The sequence below is a fragment of the Sciurus carolinensis genome, chromosome 3 (genome assembly GCF_902686445.1).
Source record: "Sciurus carolinensis chromosome 3, mSciCar1.2, whole genome shotgun sequence".
In the NCBI taxonomy this organism is placed as follows: Eukaryota; Metazoa; Chordata; class Mammalia; order Rodentia; family Sciuridae; genus Sciurus; species Sciurus carolinensis.
Window position 1 is genome coordinate 58,025,773 of NC_062215.1, and position 27,715 is coordinate 58,053,487.

The window sequence follows — 27,715 nt, forward strand, 5'->3', positions numbered from 1 at the left end:
CCCCACCTCTCTTCCAGATGCCAGAGGCGCTGGTGCTACTGCTGCTTCTCAGACTCCGGCTGCTACACGCAGGTGACTGCCAACAGCCGACCCAATGTGGAATCCAGAAATGTATCACGGACTTTGTGTCCTTGACTTTGCACCTGAACTCTGCCATTGACGGCTTTGACTCTGAATTTTGCAAAGCGCTAATGTGCCTACGCCGGCTGAACCCAATAAACTTCAAAAACCTGCCAGTGGCGACCTGGTATACCATTCTGCAGTGTTAGTTATCAGTGACCTGATGAACCAGAGGAACTGTTCCAAGGATAGACGCACATCCTTTACCTACCCTGAGTGATCCATGACCCTTGGAATTATCGAGCCCCGCAGGAGTCAGAGAACATAGGGGAGAGAATCAGAACCCACCTCCCAATTACCTTTTATGTGGCTTGTTGGGAGTGCCTCACCTTAGAACTTTCAAGGATCACTTCCAATCATGCAAAGTGGAAGGGGCCTGGTCACTTATAGATAATAATTATCTTTCAGTTCAAGTAAGGAATACCCGTGGTCCCTTGATCCAGTGCCACTGCTACAAATAAGGTAAGTGTGCTTTCGTTTTTTCCCTCTTTCTACTCATGACTTCCCAGATGTTTGATTCTTCAGACAACTTTCAAAATGTGGTGTAAAAGGCTTATTTTAGAGGATTTAAAAAGTTTTTAAATGTTTTCTTGGAATGCAATTAACAGAACTGATAAAAGATTTAATAAGGAACTTGCTCTGGAATATATAGTGTGGGTTTAAATTTAAATAGGCAATGATATGAAAAATAAAAAGGAAACTGTGAAATGGAGTTCTCCTGGAAGAAAATGCTGACCTATTTAATGAAAGAAATAATGCGTGTTTTTTTTTTTCTGTGATGTCTTTGAGTGCATGTGTGTGTGTATGATTCTTCTTGAAGAAATCAATGTTCAGATTTATCAGATGACTGGAGTGGGCATTTTGAATAAAGAAAACTAAAACCTGAGGCAGTGAACCATAAGGAAACACATTTTATTAGTGATTTGGAAGCTATGGTAAAATTTAATAGCTGTAGGCTAAACTTCCCAATGGCAAAACCTTAATGGTGTTTTAGTTACTAATACCTTGGTGACCAAGGAAGTCACAAATTGGATATTGCAGAACAGTAATATATAATCATCATGTAATCTCCTGCCTTGGGTTAACAGTTTAGTCAGAAGCTAAGTGAAAAGCTGGAAAAACTAAGTTAAGCTTACCCTGCCTACTGTCCATTGTCTATAGCCCATGTTTGTTTATTTTAAAAACACAAACACTGTTCAGAGATGCTTGACAGCAACTTCCAGGCACCAGTATCTTCCTACAAATAGGTAGAGAAACTCCATCAATGGAGTTTCCACTTGCCAGTTAATGCTAATTTAATCATTAGGAAAGAAAGTCAAAGGGTTTCTACTAAAAAAGTGTCCCTAGTAAACCACTTCCTTCCTTATCATCCCAACCACAAAACCATATATATGGCTTAAACCATCTTACTCACTTTAATTTCCTTTATTTAGTATGTTTATTCATAAATTGCTTTAGCTTAAAATATAATTGGCAAGGATAAAGCTTTTTGAAATACTTATGACTGTTCTTTTGATTCCTGGATACCCTCCCTTGCCTCCAAACAAGTGTGGTATGTTGGTAAAATGAATTTTAATTATTTGACTTGGCATTTTATATAGAGGCAACTTTATAAAACCTGCAGAGAGGGGTTTCAAGATGGCAGTCTAGAGGGTGGCTGCATTTCATGTTGCTCCAGGACTCAGGATTCAAGAAGAGGAGATATTGAGAGACTTGGGACCAATTCAGGGCCGCCAGGTGAGTCTCTCCCGTTGAGGAGGCGTCCTGCATGGGGCGGTAGTCCCGGAACGCAGGGAACTTTGTGAAGTAGTTTCCCAGCGAGACACCCCTCACCCCCGCTGGAGCAGTGAACTCTGACAACTGGGAGCATTGTAGAGGAGGGTTGCTCAGGACAACGCTTGGACTCAGCGCAACCCACCAGAGCTCTGGGCGGCTGCCTGGAGGAAGAGGTGCATGGCAGGTCGCTTGGACTCAGAATGACCACACGAAACACCAGGTGGCTGCCCGGAGGAAGAGGTGTGTGGTGGGTCACTTGGACTCAGAGTGAGTGACCGCACTGGAGCTCAGCGGCTGCCCGGAGGAGGAGGCGGTCGCTTCCAGGCTATTAGGTGTAGAGCACGGTCCCAGGACCTAGGTGGCTTCTTGGTAGAAGAGCCTCACAGAGACAAGCTGAGGAGCAGAGCGAAGATTCCAGGACTGCGGGCAGTTTCTCTGAGGAGGGGCAGCCTAAGGAGTCTCTTCTGCCCTGGTCGAGGCTCCCAGGCCCAGGAGGTATGTCTGGGCCCCTGGGAACATTGCAGAGGAAGGCTGCCCAGCCCAGGTGATAGTTGTGGATTGAGGGGAACTTCTGGGAGGGGAATTGACCAGCGAGACCTCCCCACCAGGTCTTCCCTGACAGGTGAGGTTTTCCCACAAGGACGGTAAAACCAGAGACACAGGCTCAAACAGGCCTTGCCTCAGCCCACAGCCTAGTTCCCCTTTGGATGACCATTGGTCAACAAGTGGAGGCACCTCTGCCCACTAGCAGGGAATATACCACACCTGAGGGTCACCAGCCCTAGAGAGGCAGCTTCCTTGTGGAGCACTGCATTATCAACCTCCTCCAAGACTTCAGGCTACTGAAGGCTAAGAGGGAATACACTAGAAATTGTCAGGGACACTATAAGTCAATAGAGGAAATCTGCAATATCTCAGCAGTCCACTGATACCTGAACAATATGAAAAAACAAGGGAAGAAAATGCCCCAAACAAATCTAGATGTTACATGAATAAAATGCAATGACAGCAGGGCAGAAGAAATGTCAGAAAGGGAGTTCAGAATGCACATAATTAAAATGATCAGGGAAGCAAATGAGGAGATGAAAGAGCAAATGCAGGCATTGAACGATCGCACCAATCAACAGTTAAAAGAGCAAATACAGGAAGCAAAAGATCATTTCAAAAGAGTTAGAGATATTGAAAAAAAACCAAACAGAAATCCTTGAAATGAAGGAAAAAATAAACCAAATTAAGAACTCCATAGAAAGCATAACCAATAGGATAGAACACCTGGAAGACAGAACCTCAGACATTGAACACAAAATATTTAATCTTGAAAACAAAATTGACCAAACAGAGAAGATGGTAAGAAATCATAAACAGAATCTATAAAAATTATGGGATATCAGGAAAAGGCCAAATTTAAGAATTATTGGGATTGAGGAAGGCTTAGAGAAACAAACCAAAGGAATGTACAATCTAGTCAATGAAATAATATCAAAAAATTTCCCAAAACTAAAGAATAAAATGGAAAATCAAGTACAAGAGGCTTATAGGACTCCAAATACACAAAATTACAATAGACCCACACCAAGGCACATTATAATGAAAATACCTAACATACAAAATAAAGACAGAATTTTAAAGACTGTGAGAGAAAAGAATCAAATTACATTCAGGGGGAAACCAATATGGATATCAGCAGATTTTTCAATCCAGACCCTAAAAGCTAGAAGGCCCTGTAACAACATTTTTCAAACCCTGAAAGAAAATGGATACCAACCAAGAATCTTCAACCCAGCAAAACTCACCTGCAGATTTGACAATGAAATAAAATCCTTCCATGATAAACAAAAGCTAAAGGAATTTACAAAAAGAAAGCCAGCATTACAGAACATTCTCAGCAAAATATTCCATGAGGAAGAGGTGAAAAACAATGATGCAAATCAGCAAAGGGAGGAACTAGCCTAAAGGAATTGTCAAATAAAGGAGAAACCAAGTCATGTCAAAAAAAATGAGCCAAATGACTGGGAATACAAATCATATCTCAATAATAACCCCAAATAATAATGACCTGAACTCATCAATCAAAAGACATAGAATGGCAGATTGGATTAAAAAGAAAAATCCAACAATATGTTGCCTGCAAGAGACTCATCTCATAGAAAAAGATACCCATAGACTAAAGGTGAAAGGATGGGGAAAAACATACCATGCACATGGACTCAGCAAAAAAGCTGGAATATCCATCCTCATTTCAGATAAGGTGGACTTCAAGTCAAAGTTAGTCAGAAGGGATAAAGAAGGACATTACATACTGCTTAAAGGAAGCATAAATCAGCAAGACATAACAATCATAAACATCTATGCCCCAAACAGTGGCTCATCCATGATCTCAAACAAAACCTTCTGAATTTCAAAAACCAAATAGACCATAACACAATAATACTAGGTGATTTTAACATGCCTCTCTCACCACTGGACAGATCTTCCAAACAAAAATTGAAAAAAGAAACCACAGATCTCAATAACACAATCAATAATTTAGACTTAACAGACATTTATAGAATATACCATCCAAACAAGAGTGAATACACTTTCTTCTCAGCAGCACATGGATCCTTCCCTAAAATAGACCATATTTTATGCCACAAAGCTAACATTAGCAGATGCAAGAAGATAGAGACACTACCTTGTATTCTATAAGATCAAAATGGATTGAAGTTAGAAATAAATGAATGAGTAAAAAACAGAAACTACTCCAACACCTGGATATTACACAATATGCTATTATATGACAAATGGACAACAGAAGATATCAAGAAGGAAATTAATAAATTCTTAGAGGTAAATGAGAACAAAGAAACATCATATCAAAATCTCTGGGACACTATGAAAGCAGTACTTAGAGGAAAATTTATTTCATGGAGTGCCTTCAATAAAAGAAGAAAAAATCAACAAATAAATGACCTAACACTACAGCTCAAAGACATAGAAAAAGAAGAACAGACCAACACCAAAAACAGTAGAAGACAGGAAATAGTTAAAATCACAGCTGAAAACAATGAAATTGAAATAAAAGAAACAAATCAAGAAATTGACATAATAAATAGTTGGTTCTTTGAAACAATAAACAAAATTGATAAACCCTTAGCCATACTAACAAAGAGAAGAAAAGAGAAAACCCAAATTACTAAAATTTGGAATGAACAACAAAATATCACAGTAGACGTGATTTAAATACAAAACATACTTAGAAGTTATTTTGAAAATCTATACTCCAAAAAAAATAGAAAATTTCAAAGACATCAACAGGTTTCTAGAGACATATGAATTGCCTAAACTAAATGAGGAGGACAAACACAATTTAAATAGACCAATTTCAAGTAATGAAATAGAAGAAGTCATCAAAACCTACCAACAAAGAAAAGTCAGGGACCAGATGGGTTCTCAGCCGAGTTCTACAAAACCTTTAAAGAAGAGCTCATCCCATTACTTCTCAAAGTATTCCATGAAATAGAAGAGGAGGGAACCCTCCCAAACTCATTCTATGAAGCCAATATCACCCTGATACCTAAATAGTCAGAGACACATCGAGGAAAGAAAATTTTGGACCAATATCCTTAATGAACATCGACGCAAAAATTCTCAACAAAATTTTAGCAAATTGCATACAAAAACATATTAAAAAGATAGTGCACCATGATCAAGTGGGTTTCATCCCAGGGATGCAAGGTTGGTTCAACATCAGGAAATCAATAAATGTCATTCACCATATCAACAGACTTAAAGTCAAGAATCACATGATTATTTCAATAGATGCAGAAAAAGCATTTGATAAAATACAGCATCCCTTCATGCTCAAAACACTAGAAAAAATAGGGATAGTGGGAACATTCCTTAACATTGTAAAGGCTATCTATGCTAAATCCATGGCTAATATCATTCTAAATGGTGAAAAACTGAAAGCATTCCCCCTAAAAACTGGATAAAGGCAGGGATACCCCCTTTCACCACTTCTATTCAACATTGTCCTTGAAACTCTAGCCAGAGCAATCAGACAAACCAAAGAAATTAAAGGGATACAAATAGGAAAAGAAGAACTCAAACTATCCTATTTGCAGATGATATGATTATATACTTAGAGGAAGCAGGAAATTTCACCAGAAAACATTTAGAATTCATAAGTGAATTCAGTAATGTAGCAGGATATAAGATCAATGCTCATAAATCTAATGCATTTTTATACATAAGTGATGAATCTTTGGAAAGAAAAATTAGGAAAACTACCCCATTCACAATAGCTTCGAAAAAAATAAAATACTTGGGAATCAACCTCACAAAAGAGGTGAAAGACCGCTCCAATGAGAACTACAGAACACTAAAGTAAGAAATTAGAGAAAATCTTAGAAGATGGAATGATCTCCCATGTTCTTGGATAGGCAGAATTAATATTGTCAAAATGGCCATACTACCAAAAGTGCTATAGAGATTCAATGCAATTCCAATTAAAAAACCAATGACGTACCTTACAGAAATAGAGCAAGCAATCATGAAATTCATCTGGAAGAATAAGAAACCCAGAATAGCTAAAGCAATCCTTAGTGGGAAGAATGAAACAGCGGGTATCCCAATACCAGAACTTCAAGTCTACTACAAAGAAATAGCAACAAAAATGGCATGGTATTGGTACCAAAATAGACAGGTAGATAAATGGTACAGAATGGAGGACACAGACACAAACCCAAATAAATACAATTTTCTCATAATAGACAAAGGGGCCAAAAATATGCAATGGAGAAAAGATAGCCTCTTCAACGAATGGTGCTGGGAAAACTGGAAATCCATATGCAACAGAATGAAACTAAACCCGTATCTCTCACCCTGCATGAAACTCAACTCAAAATGGATTGAGGACCTTGGAATCAGACCAGAGACCATGCAGATTATAAAAGAAAAAGTAGGTCCAGATCTTCAACGTGTCGGCTTAGGACCAGACTTCCTCAACAGGACTCTCATGGCATAAGAAATAAAAGCAAGAATCAATAACTGGGATAGATTCAAACTAAAAAGCTTTCTCTCAGCAAAGGAAACTATCAGAAATGCGAAGAAAGAACCTACAGAGTGGGCGAAAATCTTTGCCAATCATACTTCAGATAGAGCACTAATCTCCAGAATCTATAAAGAACTCAAAAAACTCTACACCAAGAATATAAATAACCCAATTGACAAATGGGATAAGGAAATGAACAGACACTTCACAGAAGAAGATCTACATGCAATCAACAAACATATGAAAAAATGTTCCACATCTCTAGTCATAAGAGAAATGCAAATCAAAAGCACCCTAAGATTCCATCTCACCCCATTTAGAATGGCAATTATCAAGAATACAAGCAACAACTGGTGTTGGCGAGGATGTGGGGAAAAAGGTACACTCATACACGCTGGTGGGGCTGCAAATTAGTGCAGTCACTCTGGAAAGCAGTGTGGAGATTCCTTAGAAAACTTGGAATGGAACCACCATTTGACCCAGCTATCCCACTCCTTGGCCTATACCCAAAGGACTTACAATCAGCATACTACAGAGATACAGTCACATCAATGTTCATAGGTGCTCAATTCACCATAGCCAGACTGTGGAAACTGTGGAAATAACCTAGATGCCCTTCAATTGATGAATGGATAAAGAAACTGTGATATATATATATATATATATATATATATATCTATATATATCTATATATATATATATATATATATATATAATGGAATATTACTCAGCCATAAAGAATGATAAAAGTATGGCATTTACAGGCAAATGGATGCAATTGGAGAATATCATGCTAAGTGAGATAGGCAAATCTCAAAAATACAAAGGTTGAATGATCTCTCTGATAAGTGGATGATGACACATAATGGCGGGTATGAGTGTTTAGTGTGAGGGTTAGGGTTAGGGAGGGGGCAAGAATGGAGGAAGGAAGGACTGTATAGAGGGAAAAGGGGGGGAGGGGTGGGGGAGAAGGGAAAAATAACAGAATGAATGAAACAACATTACCCTATGTAAATTTATGATTACACAAATGGTACGCCTTTACTCCATGTACAAACAGAGAAACAACATGTGTCTCGCTTGTTTACAATAAAAAAAAGAAAGAAAAAAAGAAAAAACCTGCAGACATATCTGCAGACACACAGGGTGTCACCTGAGATTTTGATTTGCTTTATGTCTTTCTAATTTTTGAGTTATGGTTTTAGATTATTTTTGTGACTTTCATGTTTTAATGTGGGTATTTATTGCTGTAAACTTTAGCTTTAGAGTAAATCTTGGAATTGGATGGTGCTAGTATTTAGTATTATTTCCTTCAATATTGTATTCACTATTCTGTATCTCTTGCCTCTCCATACAGTGTGGATTAAGTTTACTTACATTCATGATATAACATGCTGCAGTTTTTATTAGGATTGCATAGAATATATAAATCAAGTTGAAAGAACTGACACATTAATAATGTTTTCTACTCATGAATATGAAATATTCACATATTTAGTTTTCCTTTATGTCTTTCATTATAATTTTATATCTTTCCTCGTGTACATTTTTTCATATTACTAAAATAATATGTATTTGTAAAATACTATACTTTGGAGGAATTCAAATATAAATGATATGCTTATTAATATTGAATGCCACATGGTCATTGTTGATACAGTAAATAAATTTATTTTTGAATATTAACACTGATTCATACAACCTGAACACAACCATTTATTAGTTACTGTTGTTTTTGTGAACTTTTTGGATTTACCACTTAGAGAATCAGGTCATGTTCACAGTTTTATTTCTTCTATACTTTTGTTTTACTTCTTTCCCAGTAAATAGACTTTATGTTTCTTCTCTCATTACATTGGCTGGAACTTCCAATATATATGCTGAAAAGTGGTGGCGATAAACAATATGCTTGCCTTGATTATGTTTTTGGTGAGAACGTTTCAATATTCTCACCATTTTTTTATTTTTATTTTTTTTATTTTTTTTATTTTTTATTTTTAATTGTATACAAATGGGATACATGTTGTTTCTCTATTTGTACATAGAGTCAAGGCATACCATTTGTGTAATCATACGTTTACATAGGGCAATGATGTTTATTTTTTTTTTCCCTTCCCCCCACCCCTCCCACCCCTCTTTTCCCTCTATACAGTCCTTCTTTCCTTCATTCTTACTGCTCTCCTTATCCCTAACCCTAAACCTAACCCTAAACCTAATGCTAACCCCTCCCACCCCCCATTATATGTCCTCATCCGCTTCTCAGCGAGATCATTCGTCCTTTAGTTTTTTGAGATTGGCTTATCTCACTTAGCATGATATTCTCCAATTTCGTCCATTTGCCTACAAATGCCATAATTTTATCATTCTTCATTGCGGAGTAATATTCCATTGTATAAATATGCCACAGTTTCTTTATCCATTCATCAACTGAAGGGCATCTAGGTTGGTTCCACAATCTGGCTATGGTGAATTGAGCAGCAATGAACATTGATGTGGCTGTATCTCTGTAGTATGCTGATTTTAAGTCCTTTGGGTATAGGCCAAGGAGTGGGATAGCTGGGTCAAATGGTGGTTCAATTCCAAGCTTTCTGAGGAATCTCCACACTGCTTTCCAGAGTGGTTGCACTAATTTGCAACCCCACCAGCAATGTATGAGTGTTCCTTTTCACCACATCCTCGCCAACACCTATTGTTGCTTGTATTCTTGATAATCGCCATTCTAATTGGGGTGAGATGAAATCTTAGGGTAGTTTTGATTTGCATTTCCCTTATTACTAGGGATGTTGAACATTTCTTCATATATCTGTTGATTACTTGTACATCTTCTTCTGTGAAGTGTCTGTTCATTTCCTTAGACCATTTGTTGATTGGATTATTTGTATTCTTCGTGTAGAGTTTTTTGAGTTCTTTATAGATTCTGGAAATTAGCGCTCTATCTGAGGTATGGTTGGCAAAGATATTCTCCCACTCCGTAGGCTCTCTCTTCACATTTCTGATAGTTTCCTTTGCTGAGAGAAAGCTTTTTAGTTTGAATCTATCCCAGTTGTTGATTCTTGCTTTTATTTCTTGTGCTATGGGAGTCCTGTTAAGGAAGTCTGATCCTAAGCCAACAAGTTGAAGATTTGGACCTACTTTTTCTTCTATAAGATGCAGGGTCTCTGGTCTGATTCCGAGGTCCTTGATCCATTTTGAGTTGAGTTTTGTGTAGGGTGAGAGATAGGGGTTTAATTTCATTCTGTGGCATATGGTTTTCCAGTTTTCCCAGCACCATTTGTTGAAGAGGTTATCTTTCCTCCATTGCATATTTTTGGAACCTTTGTCTAGTATGAGAAAATTGTATTTAATTGGGTTTGTGTCTGTGTCCTCTATTCTGTACCATTGATCTACCTGTCTATTTTGGTACCAATACCATGCCGTTTTTGTTACTATTGCTTTGTAGTAGAGTTGAAGATCTGGTATTGCAATATCCCCTGCTTCGCTCTTGCTACTGAGGATTGCTTTAGCTATTCTAGGTTTTTTATTCTTCCAGATGAATTTCATAATTGCTTGCTCTATTTCTGCAAGGTACATCATTGGGATTTTAATTGGAATTGCATTGAATCTGTATAGTACTTTAGGTAGTATAGCCAAAAGAAGAGCAGACCAATACCAAAAGTAGTAGAAGACAGGAAATAGTTAAAATCAGAGCCGAAATCAACGAAATCGAAACAAAAGAAATAATTGGAAAAATTAACAAAATAAATAGTTGGTTCTTTGAAAAATAAATAAAATTGATAAATCCTCAGACACACTAACAAAGAGAAAGAGGGAGAAAAGTCAAATTACTAAAATTCGGAATGAACAAGGAAACATCACAACAGACAGGAGTGAAATACAAAACATAATTAGAAGCTATTTCGAAAATCTATACTCCAACAAAACAGAAAACCTCGAAGACATCAACAAATTTCTAGAGACATATGAATTACCTAAACTGAACGAGGAGGAAATACACAACTTAAATAAACCAATTTCAAGCAATGAAATAGAAGAGGTCATCAAAAGCCTACCAACAAAGAAAGTCCAGGACCAGATGGGTTCTCAGCCGAGTTCTACAAAACCTTTAAAGAAGAGCTCATTCCTCAAAGTATTCCATGAAATAGAAGAGGAGGGAACCCTCCCAAACTCGTTCTATGAAGCCAATATCACCCTGATACCTAAACCAGACAGAGACACATCGAGGAAAGAAAATTTTGGACCAATATCCTTAATGAACATCGACGCAAAAATTCTCAACAAAATTTTAGCAAATCGCATACAAATATATATTAAAAAGATAGTGCACCACGATCAAGTGGGTTTTATCCCAGGGATGCAAGGTTGGTTCAACATTCGGAAATCAATAAATGTCATTCACCATATCAACAGACTTAAAGTTAAGAATCACATGATTATTTCAATAGATGCAGAAAAAGCATTTGATAAAATACAGCATCCCTTCATGCTCAAAACACTAGAAAAAATTGGGGTAGTGGGAACATTCCTTAACATTATAAAGGCAATCTACGCTAATCCCATGGCTAATATCATTCTAAATGGTGAAAAACTGAAAGCTTCCCCCTAAAATCTGGAACAAGGCAGGGATGCCCTCTTTCACCGCTTCTATTCAACATCGTCCTTGAGACTCTAGCCAGAGCAATCAGACAAACCAAAGAAATTAAAGGGATACGAATAGGAAAAGAAGAACTCAAACTATCCCTGTTCGCTGATGACATGATTATATATCTAGAGGAACCTGGAAATTCCACCAGAAAACTTTTAGAACTCATAAGTGAATTCAGTGAAGTAGCAGGTTACAAGATCAATGCTCATAAATCCAATGCATTTTTATACATAAGTGATGAATCTTCAGAAAGAAAAATTAGGAAAACTACCCCATTCACAATAGCTTCGAAAAAAATAAAATACTTGGGAATCAATCTCACAAAAGAGGTGAAAGACCTCTACAATGAGAACTACAGAACACTAAAGAAAGAAATTCAAGAAAACCTTAGAAGATGGAAAGATCTCCCATGTTCCTGGATAGGCAGAATTAATATTCTCACCATTAACTGTGAAATTATCTGTATAATTTTGGTAACTACTCTTTATGGAGTTGAATAAGTTCATATCTACCTATCTTACTGAAAGGTGTTTCAGGAGTAGGCATTGAATTTTTGTGAAGTGATGTTTTCTGCATGTATTGATTTGGTCATTTTTTTTTGTCTTTAGCCTGCGATGTGATAGATTATATTATGGATTTAATGTTGAATGACTCATATAGTGGTGATTAATGTCACTTCATCAAGGTATATAGTATTTTTATATGTTATATATGGTTGTATTCCACTTGGTTGCATGTTTGAGAATTTTTACACCTATATTTATGACAGATATTGGACTGTACTTGGAATGTCTGATATCTTGGTAATTCTGTCCTCAGAATGAATTAGGAAGTATTCCCTATGTATTTTTTAATTCTGATAGAGGTTGCAGAAAATTGGTGTCATTTTCTCAAATGATGATAGAAAAATATCATGAACCTACTTGGGCCTGTTGCTTTCTGTTTTGGTAGGTAAGTTAGTATTCACTGACTTTAATTGTCTTTTTTTTTCTTGAGTGCCTTTTGGAAAGGTTTTATCTTTCAAGGATTGGTTCCTTTTATCTGGATTACCAAATTTGTGGGAATAGAATAGTTCACAGGATTTTGTATTACCCATTCACTCTTTATGGTATCTGTGGTAATGTGTCTTCTTTCATTCCTGATCTTAGTAATTTATATTCTCTCTCCTTTTCTTTCTTAGTCAGTCTGCATAGAAGTTTATCAGTTTTATTTTAAAGAACCAGTTTTTGTTTTCTTTGATTTTTCTCAACTGATTTCCTGTTTTCAATCTCATTGATTTCTACTGTAATTTGTATCCTTTTCTTCTGCTTACTCTGAATTTAATTCACCCTTCTTTCTTTAGTTTACTAACTGCGAGTGCGGATGATTGACTAGAGCTTTCTTCTCCTGTAATACAAGTATTCAGTGATACATATTTATCACTAAATGTTGCATTTACTGCAATCCAAAATTTTAAATAAGTTTTATGTTCCTTTTTATTGGGCTCAGACTATTTTAAGGAATAATATGTATTCTTGGAAAATTTACCCCTTTTTTATTACTAGTGATAAATAGCAAGAAAAAAGGTCTAAATATTCACATGCAGTTAATTAAGATACTAAACCATGTCTCTTTGTGGACAAGGTGATTGTTTACACAGAATCCCAAATAATCTAAGGGAAGGTTATAGAACTAATAAGTGATTGTTAATGACATCATAGATTGTAATGCCAAAATATTAAAAAATAATGAAAATATAAAGAATGCTTAAAAAAATCCCAAATCACTGAATAACTAGTTACAAATTTTATAAAATACTAGTGTCCTTCTTATTCAGGGAATACATTTCAGTAAACCCAGTGCATGCATGAAATCAGAGATAGTATGTACCACTATATATGCTATGTTTTTCATATATGTGCTGACTTATGATAAAAAAATTAATTTATAAAATAGGCACAGGAAAAAATTAATGATAACAACCATAAAACAGAACAATTATAGAAATATAGTGTAATATATTGTTCTCTCTCTCTCTCTTTTTTGCACTGTATTCATTCTTCTTCTCCTTGTCATGCTATGTCATGATAAATGCCTACTAGATGACATGAAATGAGGTGAATGGCATTCCTCTGCCATGTACCATTAGCCTATGATGTAACATTTACTTGATATGTAAGGCTTGTTCTGTGAGGTTTACTTACTGCACTGCATGCTGCAGCACTCAATGTGGCACATGCAATGATCAAAAGGTAATTAATAGCTGCATAGGACATACAGTATGGACATCATAGACAAAGAGATTGTGCAGATCCCTAGAATGATGGAGGAGAATGGTGCAAGATTTTATTGTGTTGCTCAAAATAATCAAGAAAGTGTGATATTAAAGTTACAAATATACATCTGTATTGAGAGTACAGAATAGCATAGAGAGTGCACAAAAAGATCCACTCAAACATTATGCACTGATTTTTAACACAGATACAAAGCCAATTCAGTGGAATAAGTCTTTCAAAAATGGTACTGGAAGAACCACATTTCCATATGCAATAAAATATTCTCAATCCATTCCTCTTACTCTCTAAAATAGCTCAAAATGAATTATAGACCTTAATACTGTATGAGTGATGAGGAGAGTTCCCACTATATCTTCCTCTAGAGTCAGGGAAGTCCCAGAGCAAGAATCAAAGAGGAGGTGGAGAAGGAGAAGATGATGCTGAGCTGCATCTATTAAAGTTGGATGAAGTCAGTGCAGAGCTGGTTCCTACAGCTCTGATTCTGGTACTAGGTTAGTGCTGGCCTCATAGAATATGAGGAAAATATGGAAAAATTCCTTCCTCCTTAGCTTTTGGAATAACATAAGGAGAATGGTATTAGTTTTTCTTTGATTTTTCTAGAACTTAGTGATGAAGCAATTTGGGCCCTGGTTTTTATTTGATAGTAAGCCTTTATTAGGATTCACATTTGCTACTTATAGTTGGTCTGTTCATGTGTTCTATTTCTTCTTGATTCAATCATGGTAAGTTGTATGTCTGTGAATTTGTCCATTTATTATAGGTCATCAAAAAGACTTCTCATTTTTACCAGTTTCTGAGGATGAATTTTGACATGATAAAAACCAATCAATTTAAAATAATCAATTTAGAGGTCTTGCCTAGCATAGGTGAGACCCTGGGTTTTATAAGCATCATCACACACACAAAAAAATCTGCAATTTGACAAGATGTGAAGCCATGACCTTATTTGAGCAGCACCAATTCATCTGAAGTACATTTGCTGATATCCATGCCAGACTTCCAGTGGAATTATTTTCATGGAAACTGACAAGTTTATTCTTACATTCATTTGAAAGGGAAAAGGAGTAAAATTTCTAAGAACTATTTAGAAAACTGAAAACAGGTTGCCTCCATACCTACCAAATATCAATACATACTTTTAAAAACCTTGTAGTTAAAATATTATATATTTATGCAAGAATTGACAAAAAGATAAATAAATTAAGAAGGATTTGTAGAAGAGTCACAGGTATGTGGAGATTTATGTTTAAAATCAATGTGGTAGCCAGGCGGTACAGGCCTATAATCCCACTCCCTGCAACTTGGGAGGCTGAGGAAGGATCAAAAGTTTGAGCCAGTGACAGCAATTTAGGAAGAACCTTTCAAAATAAAAGGAAAAAGGACTGTGAATTTAGTCAACCAAAATGCTCTTTACCAGTGGTAAAAAACCCCTGCGTTAAATCCCCAGTACTGAAAAACTAACCAAATAAATAACAAAAAAATTAATGTGGGAAATTAAAGATTGGTAATTGGAAAAATGACAAGGTAAAATACTAGATGAATTTCTTATACTCTAAGTGAAACAGGATTTTCGTTGACTTAAAAAGTAAATGTAAAAATACTTTCATATAAGAAAACATTTAAGTGCATATAAAACTCAGAAATTATATTTTAGAAGTTTCATGGATATGACCATGTAAAAATACAAAGTTTTCCATGTAAAATAGGAACAAATGATAACATAAAAAAATTGAAAGAGAATTCATAGACTATAAATGTCTAACAGATACATGATTAAAATTCACAATATACAACTTCTGCAAATGATTCCTGCAGTTATAGTAATAATAAAACAGCAAAAAGAGAAATGTCCTAAGAATAGGAACAGAATTCATAAAGAATTAACAATTTGAAAAATGTTTAGCTTCAGTGTTAATCAGGAAAAAGCTAATGGAAGAACAATATTGGATCACTGAATGAGCATGAGAATGGCGTTTCTAAATGATTTATCTTCTATGATAGTAGCAAGGATGTAGGCATTTTTCAAGTTCTTTGAAGTATGATTTACATATAAGAAAATGCACCCATTTTAAGCAGATATTTCAAGGTGTTTTGGGTGTAACCTCCACCTCAGTCCAATGACTAAATAAAGCTACTTAACAAAGAAAAGATAATGTATGCTATTTTCCTTTATTAGAATATTTTTCTTACATTATTTTGCTTATGTGAAACAGAAATAGTCCCATCATTCTTTTAAGATAATTACTTTATTTAACCAGAAAATCATTGCCACTACAATAATGTGTATTTTGCAAGTATTCTGTGCATCTCAATCTTGCACCAAAGACAGTTTAGCAATCAATGGTTTTAAGTAATATCAGCAAATTTTAAAACCAGCAAAAAATAATTGGCATAAGATCTGTAACAATTATGTTGTGAAATACTGTATGATTATTTAGTTTTTGAGTTTTTATTTTCATTAACTCATTGGTTGGCAGTTTTGCCTCAAATTATTTAAAAATGATATGTAGATTTTATATTCACTAAATTTTCACACATTTTAGACAGTCTCTTTGTATATTTATTTATAACTGAAGGACAACTTACCTAGCTATAGAGTTTTGTGGCTATCTGTCTTGCCAGTAAATCTCATATACAGAAGTAACTGGAAAATTTGAGGTAAGATTACTTCTTCCCTCCACATCTTATATAGTCATCTGTCCCCTTTCATGTTTGTACAATTATTATTCCAAATAAGAAGTTTAATAACTTCAAAATTTTTATATTTGTTGATTTTATTATGTTTTTACAATACAGGAATATTTTTTGCTTTGAAAATCTACATATTCTTTTCTAGAGAGTCTTCCAAATTATATATCTTGGAAAATTTTTATTATTCTATTTTTTTCTGTTCTTCATTTTGACCAATAATTTTTGTATCAGGTTTGAAATTTATATATCAGAATCAACATAAACTAAATATGTAACTATCTTTTTACAAATAAAAGTGAAGAATAGAAATCATAATATGTGATTATGTAAATATTATCACTGAAGAAGAAAGATGTATGACTAAACTCAATGATTTATAAGAACTAAAAATCTGTCATTAAATCCTTGACATGCAAATCAAAGGTTACAGACCTAATACTATATTAATTTCCCTTTCCTGTTATTTAATGATTCCTCAATACAGGCATCATTTTATTTGTTCATGTTGCATTACATGCCTATCTCTTTACCTTAGTCCCTTTCTTTGTCCTTTCATTTCTCTTTTTATCCCTCTCCCTCTCTCCCTCTTTTTTAGGTGTTGAGCTATTTAAGTTCTTAAAAGACATTTATTGCTGAATAATTCAGTATTCAGAATCTCCTATAAAGTAGAATAATATTGAATATTACTACTATACCATTACTAAACCAGAAATTTAAAATTAACACAAAATACTCAAAATACAATCTATACACAAATTCCCCCAAGTACATAGAATGATTACTTACAGAGATTTATTCACACATACTGCATATACCATATCATTTGCCTATTTAATATTTACAATTAAGGAGTTTTTTTGTGTGTATATTCACAGAGTGGTACATCCATCACCACAATCAATTTTAGAATCTTTTCACATCACCAAAGAACTCCTGTTCTACTAACAATTACTGTTCATTTTTCCAAGTCCTATGCCCACCCAATCATAGGCAACTCCATTTTACTTTAGGTCTCTATGGATATTCTTATTTTTACATGTCACATAAATAGAAACATACAATATATGATATTCATGGCTGCTCTCCTTTAATTAGCATATTTTCAAGGTACATGCATGAAGTAATGTGTATCAGAGTTCATTTATTTTGCTTTGTTGAATAATATTTCATTGTATGAACATATATCACATTTTATTTATTCAATCATCATTAATTTTTTATTTTACTTTGGGACTATTATAAATAGTGCTGCTCTGAACATACACGTGCAAATATTAGAACACTGCAATTATTTTATGTATATGCCTAGAAGGAGAATTTCTGGGTCATACAGTAGTAATTCTGTGTTCAACTTTTTGAGGGATTGCCAAATAATTTTACCAGAGTACCTACACCATTTTGCATCCCTCCAAGCAATGTATGACAGTTCTGATTGCACCATTTTCTCACCAACATTTATTTTCTACTTTCAAAAACCAACAGAGTGCTGCCTGGAATTTCATTTGTACAACCATGGTGTTGTGCTGTGTGATTCCCAGCCTTAGTCCATGAAAAAGATTTCAACAGCTTGGGATGAAATACAGAAGCAAAGGACAATGCAGTGAACCTATCATAACTTAGTTCTATGTAAAACCTCTGCTTTCTTCTAAAATAAGTCCTACTTTCATTTTGGGTGTCAAGTTTCCTCTTATTTTATTGAATGATGAAAATATAATTGTTTTTGAAATGCCTTTTGTGGAAAAATAGTTGGTAACTCCAGAAAAAAAAAAACACACAGTGAATGACTACCTTTGTGGAAAGCATTCCTCAAAAAAGTTTTTTTTTGGAGCAGCTTAACTCACAATAGCTAAACTATGGATACAACCTAGGTATCCTTCAACAGATGAATGAATAAAGAAAATGTGATGTGTACATACAATGGAATATTACTCAGCTATAAGGAAGAATGAAATTGTGCAATTTGCTGGTAAAGGATGGAGTGGGAGAATACGTGCTAAGTAAAATAAGTCAAACCCAAAACACCAAAGGCTGAATGTTTTCTCTGACATGCAGATACTAACTCACAATAAGTGGAATAGATGTTAGAGAAAAGAGAGTTACTTTAGATCAGGTAGAGGAGAGTGAAGGGAGGGGAAGGGGTGTGGGGGGTAGGAAGGATAGCACAATGAAACAGACATTATTACTTCATGTACGTATATGATTGCATGTCCAATGTGATCCTACAACATGTACAATCAGAAAAATGAGAAATTATACTCCATTTATGTATTATTTATCAAAATGCATAAATGCATTCTATTGTCATGGATAACTAATTAGAAAAAATAAAAAAATAAAAATAAAATAAATATACCACCAAAATAAATAAATAAATAAAATGTACCAGCACTGTAAACTAATGGTGGAAAGAATGATCTTTTAATTTACTGGTGTAGATAAAGTGAATGCTGTATCTGGGATTTTTTTTCCTGTGGTACTGGGTATTGTCTCAGGAGTGCTTTGTCATTGAGTTACATCCCCAGGTCTTATAATTTTCTTTAAATTTGAGACAAGTTCTCACTAAGTTGCCTAGGATAAACTTGAACTTGCAATTCTTTGCCTTAACCTTACAAGTCACCAGGATTATAGGCATGTATCACCATCCCTGGTGCCTTGAAAATTTTATCCATAGAGGATAACTATGTTGAACATCATTTTGACAGCTCCATGGCTGATAAGTCATGCAGCCAGCCCACTGGCCTCTGCCAAAACGTGGAAATGGACTCATAAAGCAGCAGACTGGTGGCCAGGCAGGCTGAAGCACAGACAGCAAGCATGGGCTGCTGTGTGGAGCTTACCATGCCACCCCGGGCCTGAGGTCAATGGACTGATATGGAGGTGAGCCAGGGTAAGCTGACCTCTCACCCCAACACTGGCCTGCCACTTGTGCATACCCCAACTGTCAGCAGAGCAGGGAATTGAGTTTCATCTCAAAACTCCAGTTTCAATTTCATATACATCTTATTTGGGGAAATTTTGTTGAGTTGCACAGTTTTAATTGGGTTGCTTTTCCATTGTTGAGTTGTGCAGGTTCTTTATATATTATACATACCAGATACCTTCCAGCCTATTTACAAATGTGATCTCAGATCTGTGGGTTGTTTTAACTTTCCTGGTATCAGCAATTGATGCATCAGTATTTTCATTTAGCTGTTCTTACTTCTATTGTTCATACATTTTGTGATGGTAGATGCTATATGAGAGGAGATTAAAATGGATGCCATCATCTAAAGAGGACAACAAGGAAATTAGTGGAGCAAATTTGAAAACTTTGACAATGGCATACATGCAGCCAAGTTTGAAAAATGAATGACTGAGCCCCCTATTTCTCAGATGGAGAAAAATGAGAAGAAACCCTATAATATAATCACCTCTGAGGTAAAAAAAATTCATTACTGACACACCATGAAATATGGACAAAGTTAAATTCCACATTTTAAAAAATTTAACATAGTAACAATGTTTATTTCCCTTTATGGAATCATCACGAGTAAAGTAAGATTATGAATTTATTGAAAAATTGAAGTATAAACAATGGAAAAGTGATCCTAAGGCAAACTGGTTTCCTGTGCTATGCTTGAAGGAAAACTTTTGAGAGACAAATATGACTTAATTCTCTGTTATAGCAGACAAAACTGCTATAACAGTGCAAATAAAAGGTTCATTTTCAGTACATATCAGGTTTTGAAACAGAGTAATGGATATTAAAAAAGAGAAAACATGATGAATTTGTGTGTTAATAGCTGCATATAGAAGTTTCAATTAAAATATTTTACATTGTATAAAATTCCTCAGAATCAACAGTAATTTAAAAATAGAAAAACATTCCTAACAAGTTCCCAGAAATATGTAATACATAAATTACACAACTGTATTTCAGCTGCTTTGTTGAGCAACTATGTTCATTTCATATCAACAGAAACACCTACAATTAGGAAAAAAAAACTGAAATAACATTCAAATATCCACATACTTAGTGCATAAAATTATGTAATGATCCTGAGCATTACCATCCTAGGCTAAAGGGAATTTTCTTCTTAAAGATTCTTCCCATCGCTCCCTTCATGTCTCTGTTCCTCAAGCTATAGATGAAGGGGTTCAGCATGGGAGTGACCACTGTGTACATCAGAGCCATGACAGTATCTTTCACAGTAGAATTATTAGCTGATGGACACAAGTAGAGTCCAATGACTGTTCCATAGAACAGTGACACCACAGAGAGGTGGGAGCCACAGGTGGAGAAGGCCTTATAGATACCTCCAGCAGAAGGGATCTTGAGAATGGAGGACACGATGTGCCCATAGGAAACAACAATGAGGACAAAGGGAATGACGAGAATGAGGCCTGCTGTGATGAATATCACCAACTCATTGACATGAGTGTCGGAGCAGGACAGCTTCAGAAGAGCAGACATATCACAGAAAAAGTGGGGGATCACGTTCTCTGCACAGAAACACAATCTGGCCATAAGCAGGCTGTGGAGCATGGCATGGAATGTGGTCAGCACCCAGGACAGCACCACCAGGGAGAGACAGAGCTTGGGGCTCATGATGGTGGTGTAGTGCAGGGGGAAGCAGATGGCCACATAGCGGTCATAGGCCATGGCCACTAGAAGGAAGCTCTCAAGGTCTGCAAAAAACAGAAAGAAGTACATTTGGGTCAGGCAGCCTGCATAAGGGATGGATGGAACTTGACTCTGCATGTTCTGTAGCAATTTGGGCATTGTGACAGAGGAAAAGCAGAGGTCAGAGAAGGACAAGTTGCTGAGAAATAAATACATGGGAGTGTGGAGATGGAAGTCCAGGCGAATGAGGATGACGATGAGGAAGTTCCCCAGGATGGTGGTAAGATACATGGCCAGGAATAAGGCATAGAATAGATTTTTGTGTTCTGGCTGGATGGGCAGGCCCAGGAGGAGGAACTCTGAGATAACAGTTTGGTTCCTTCCTGTCATGCTCTATCTCCAGTACCTTTAAGAGAAAATAACAGTTTTTTAAAAATATAACTTAAAAATCAAAATACATTTCTGTGATGTGCAGTCTCTTACGGGATCTGCAATAATTGATCCCAGTTATCTCACACTCAGCATTCAAAACCACATCTACAATGAGATTATGACACATCATTCAATCTAAGCCAACTCTCAGACTTAGTTTCCTCAGTTATCATTGAATGTAACAAGAATGACTCTTTTTTTCCCTTTTGAAATACTCTCATCTACTAGATTCTGTGTGCTCACATTGGTTCTTTGAAAATTCCATGCATGTTACTGTCAATAATTATGATTACTTACTTCCCTGTCAATGTCTTACATGTCACCATTTCCTGAGCTTTTCCCTAAACACCCTTCCCTTATAATTCTCTAGATACAGCCTTATAAGTGATCACCTAATCCCATGGCATTGATTGCCATCTAAACCTGTGATAAATAGCTCTATCACCTTCAGTTCTGTATCATGAACTGTTTACTAATTAGTTCCCCATGGATATATCACAACCATCTGTGTCTTGAATGATCCCAAATGAAACTCATGACTCACTCTACCTTCTCCCAGTTCACTCCACCATTCTCTCATATCTCAGTAAAAGGAATCTGAGCTCAAATCATAAACCTGAGAGTTATATTTCATCTGTTCTTTTCCCTCACATCAAGAGCTCATTTAGCAAGTTCTATAATTCTGCCACTTCATTCTCTAATTCATCCTCCCTTTATCCCAACTGCCATCGTCTGCACCAGGCTGACAACATACCTTGTCTGCACTTCAGAATAGCTGATTGTTTCATCTCCCTGCTTCCATGCTCTCTCTCCTTCAAACTTATCCCACTCTGGCATTCTGACATTAAAATCCAATTGTCATTCTCCTGAAGATTTCATGGATGCTCACTGTTCTTAAGATCAAGTTTCAGTTCCTTTTAAAGACATAGAAGAAAAAGATATTTCATATTATGACCCTTATCTACCTCCACAATCTGGCCTGACCCCACAATGACTCTTACATCCCTTCTCTTGCAACAGTGTCAATTTACAGGTCATAATTTCTTGATTCCAACCTTTCACAATTGCTGTTACTCTTGCCTAGCTTTATCTTCCCTCTTTCCGCTTCACTTGGCTTACCCCACTTACTTTTCAGGATCATTACTTGTAACTTGCTTAGTAAACCTTCCTTATTCCCTTAGAGCAGCTGAGTCTTGTTTCTATATTCCCATTGCATCCTGGACTCATCCCATAGTGTTCAATGTCCTTGTTCTCTTGTTTATATCTGACTGCCCTGATGGCTTGTGAACTCCATGCACGAAAGACTTTCAAGATTGTAGAAGAACCAGCACCAGGCATGATGCCAGGATATGGCCAGTGTTTCTTGAGTATCTATTGGCTGTCCTTCAGACTGAGACATACCTTCAGCAAAATTCAAAGACAGTAAACTCTTTTTGAAGACAGAATCATTACTCCTTCTAAATCCTCCCAGGACTCACTGGATTGAACCATGTACACTCAATTTAACACTATGTTTCAGAATTCCTGGCTGTAACTTCAGACCCATGGAAAATGTTAGACTCAACCACACTACTCTTCCTCCTAAACAATCAGGCTGCCCTTTATAAATGGCCATACTGATACTCTATCCCTTGTATTTATAAACTTGTGATTCATTGATATTTATGCAAAAATATTAATCTTTTGTAATTTGGAGGGCAAACTCTGGAAAAAAAGAAGTTATACCTTTAAGACCCCCAGTTCATCTCCAGATATCCATATGCACAGTGCCTAAGAACTAAAAAAATTAAGAAGGACATTAAGGCACATGGGAAGTTACTCCCATAAACAGGCATAGCTGAGTCCAGTTTCTAAAATTTTCACCCTGCTGACCCATTCTATCTAGTCACATTTAATAGGTTTTTTTAAACATCTGGACATTTGGACATAATATATTGGTATTGCGCATGGGAACTGGAATAATGAAATTTTATATACCTAATTTCTCAGAATGTTGTTTGCCTAGGAAATGAATGGGATGCTTCTGTGGCTTCAGGGATATTATTAGGAATCACAAAGCACAGAGATACCACTTTCAGATGATGTCAGTGATTAGACACTAGTATTTCAGCATTCTGGCAATGGTACCTCTCATCTCTATCAATTTGTATATGCATAGTTGGTATACTGAAATGTACCTAAGGCTCAAGAGACAATGCTTTGATTCAGTAGGGGTGGGCCTAAAATACTATATTTTAAAAGATAAAATTTTACATCTGGTGATGCTAACTCTCCTGGCCTAAGGACCATACTTTGAGTAGTACAGTGTACATTTGTGGAATAAAGATCTGTGCCACTGCCCTCCCCCAATAAATATGATCAGAATATCTTGGAGGGGGTCTGCTTTAAGTATTTTAGAACTCCTTGAATAATTTGATTACATAATCAAGGGTTAAGAACTTGTGTATTAAATGCCTGTCTCATAGTCATGTCAGTATACTGAAATGATAAAATCTTATGAAAATATGTACCATGATAAGTAATATTAATGAATATTATAAATAATAATTGTAAGTGGTGAACTTTAATTCTCATGTTACTAAAAGAAAAGTCTTGAGAGACAATGGTATGGAAAATGAGAAAAACATCATACCTGAAAATGTATACTGCAGAACCTCATACAACTTGGGGAATCAAGATCTTCAGGTGGATAGACACTAAGATATCAGGTCATTCACTTTCCTAACTACTTATAGTGAGTGAGGGAGACTCTAGGGCCCATATCTAAGATTCTATTTTATTCGTTATGGGCATATGAAGTCACATCCTCTATAATTATCAGTCGAGTTTGCACCACCCTGCTCACATTCTGCATTCTACTCATCCCTGGGCCTAAGAGACTCTGCATCCCAGAGGAGTCCATATCCTGGAAGAGCTCATTAAAAATGAAATAATTACCCAGTACCTCCCCAGGACAACTCTGTTATATAGTCCTGTAGTGATGACTGATTACAGTCAGTGATCACACTTGTCTATACTCTGGGGGAAAGGGAAGATGGAGTGAAGGTCAGGGATGCATACTTACTCATTGCCAATCTAAGGCACATAGTTGTCTTGTTTAACTGGAGGCTACATATTGGGAGGTGAAGATCAGTGTTTGCAGAAGTCACAAAATGCATCAAAAACAAGACTGAAGATAATTTAAAATATCTTAGGAGATTAAGTGTTTACACAAGAAGCCATCAGTAGATTTGAATCCTAGTACCACTGAGAAAGATATGTGCTATGGAAAGATTCCCCAGTGGCAGTCTCAAAACACAACACAACTCACTCCAACAGCCCTAGGTGGGATTACAATGCTAACAAGGATCACATTTTTATGACCAAATTTTCCATGTATGTCAGTATATAGAATAAACAGGATGAGAAAAACTGAACTCCACCACATTATATTCAACTGTTCCTCAGGTCAATATAAATAAAGATTCCCAGATTCCTATCCTTCAGTCACTTTTGTGATCTTACATCTAGAAAACATTAATGGTCCCTACCATCATCCCAACCACTTTCTTTTCGTCAAATGACCTCCTAAAACCATGATCTATGACCCTGCAATTGATCACAAAGTCATAGCTGAGATTTATTCCTTCTTCAGTACTTGTTCTGGGTTCCCCTTGTATCAATCATCAGCTGCGTGTGTGTGTGTATGTGTGTGTGTGTTTCTTCACCTCGGGATATCATAAATCATCCTCCTCAAAAAGTATCATTTTTATCCTCATTCATCTTTTTTGGGGGTCATTATAGATTATTAAGATTTGTTTTTGAACATGAAAAGAGTATGTGGTATCCAAGGAATGCCCCAAGATATCAGACGCAGTCCTTATTCCAGGTGTGTAGAGCTAACAGGATTTCCCATGTTGTTAGTATCAGTCACTCCAGGTAGAATGACACCTTTTCTTTTGGTACATTGTTTTATATAAGAGCCAAAAAAAATAGGCTCCATGTTGGGTGCAATTTTCAATTCAGTGAAACTGTATGTAACTGTTGTTACAAATCCTGATAAAAGAAAAATCTTTGAGAACTATGTACTGTGGTACACATTTTAGGTTCATCAGTCTCTTCTTTTACTTCAGTCACAGCTTCAGGATTCAGCTCTGTTCTAACTTCAACCAGCTTTAGTAAATGCAGGTTGATATTATTTCACTTCGATTCTTCTCCACCTGTTTCTTATTTTTTTCTCAGGGATTTCTCTGACTCTAGAGAAAGATGTCATAGGGAATCCCCTCAATACTCAGAGATGAACCTTAAGTTCTGTTATCCATTTCGAATTAAGTATTTTATAAAGTAAGAAGGGTGTACTGAGGTTCATTTTTAAAATTTTCTTTTTGCATATGAATTTTTCTAGCACCATATGTTGGAAAGGCTACATTCCATTGAATTGCCTTAGCATTTTCTCAAATATCAGTGAAGAATATAAGAGTGGATCTATTTGTGCATTCTCTGTGATATCTGTATTCTCCACACTGATGTATACTTTATTCTCTCTAATATCACACTTCCCTGGTTATTGTCACTTAATAGACTGGAAGCCAATTGGTGTGACTCATCCCTCTTGGTTCCTCTCTTACAAAATTGATTTTGATTCTTAGTTTGCCTTACACATAAATGTTCTACTCAGATCAATTTGTACACAACAATTCCTGTTGGATTAATGATTGGTACTTTGTCAAATTTCAAGATGAGTTTTTGAGGTGTCAACATCTAATGAATATTGATTGAGTCTTTTACTTCAAAAAAGTATCTCTCCATTTCCAAAATCTTAATGTCTTAAATCATTTAATGTACTTTTAAGATAAAGAGATTGCACATAAAGAAGTTCCCCCTTTGTGTTTCCATTTTCATGAATTCAGTCACTTCTAATTCAACCATGGTTGGAAAAAATTACATGTAATATTGTATAAATTAATAATTCATAAGTTTTATATTTCATGACATTCTGAGTAGCATGATGAAATCTTGTGTTGTCCCATTATATCCTGTCAGGGATATGAATGATCTTCTGTCTGGTATATGAACACTAACTGCTAACCACCTACGTCACTCAATAACCATCTCAGTTATCAGTTTGACTATGGTGGTTTCCTAGGGCTTGTTTTCAAGTAAACCTCATGTAGTAACATAATTCAACATGCCTTTCTTTACTTACTTCACTTCATCTCAGTGGATAGGCATTGCATCATCTCACATCACAAACTGAACAGTGAGTACACTACAGTAAGATATTTTTAGTGAGGGACAGATCACATTCACATAACTCGTCTTCCAGTATATTATTACAATTGTTCTATTTTATTTTTATTTTGGGGAATTGCTTCCTATGCCTAATTTATAAATTAAACTCCATCATATATATGATGTATAGTACAAGATAATAGTATATATAGAATTTGGTACTGTCTAATTTCTGTAACCACTGGGGGCCTTGGATTGTATCATTTGTGGATAAAGGAAGAGACATGGATTATGACCTAAAGGAAAATGAAAACACAACTCATGAAAACTTGAAGGATGCAGAAAAAGCAGTGCTTAGAGGGAGATTTATAGAATTGAATAAATACACTTTTACAAAGGAACAATCTGAAATCAGTCATGCACATTTGTATCTTGGGAACCTAGACACAAGAGGGAATTAATTGAGAAAAGAAATGTATGATTGAAAAGAGGAAATCCATAGAGAAGAGCAATGAAACCAAAAGCTGGATTTCTGAAAAAAATCAATAAAACTGAAAATTCTCTAGCCAAGCTAAAAGTTAAAGATCAATAAAATTAAAATCCTCTATCCAGGCTAAAAGTTAAAAATCAATAAAACTGAAAATCCTCTAGCCAGGATAAAAATTAAAGACAGAGGACATCAATTGCTAAGATCAGAATTGAAGGAGAAAACATCTCTTCAGATGTCATGCACATTCAAGCGTAATCATTTTTTTTACTATTTTTTTCTGGTGCTGGGGATTGAACCCAGGGTTTGGTGCCTTCCAGGCAAGCACTCTACCAATGAGCTACATATACAGCTCTCATAAGGGAACTTCTGAGGTAAGATGGAGGAATAGAAGTATTTTGTGTGTGACTCTGCAAGTAAGAAGTGTCAGGGCAGCTGAAGA

General features: G+C 35.8%; 1 protein-coding gene and 1 pseudogene across 1 annotated transcript; one reads left to right on the plus strand and one right to left on the minus strand.

Moving 5' to 3' along the window:
* Nucleotides 1-17: 17 nt before the first annotated feature.
* LOC124979386 (repulsive guidance molecule B-like) lies at nt 18-19,892 on the plus strand (annotated as a pseudogene).
* A 693-nt stretch (nt 19,893-20,585) lies between these two features.
* Nucleotides 20,586-21,533, minus strand: LOC124979387 (olfactory receptor-like protein DTMT). The gene has a single exon (XM_047543833.1). The coding sequence runs from the start codon at nt 21,531-21,533 to the stop codon at nt 20,586-20,588; it is 948 nt and encodes a 315-aa protein (XP_047399789.1).
* Nucleotides 21,534-27,715: the final 6,182 nt, after the last annotated feature.

What these genes read in the sequence shown, in the direction of transcription:
- LOC124979387 (XM_047543833.1), bottom strand. Translation starts at nt 21,533, where the DNA reads ATGACAGGAAGGAACCAAACTGTTATCTCAGAGTTCCTCCTCCTGGGC.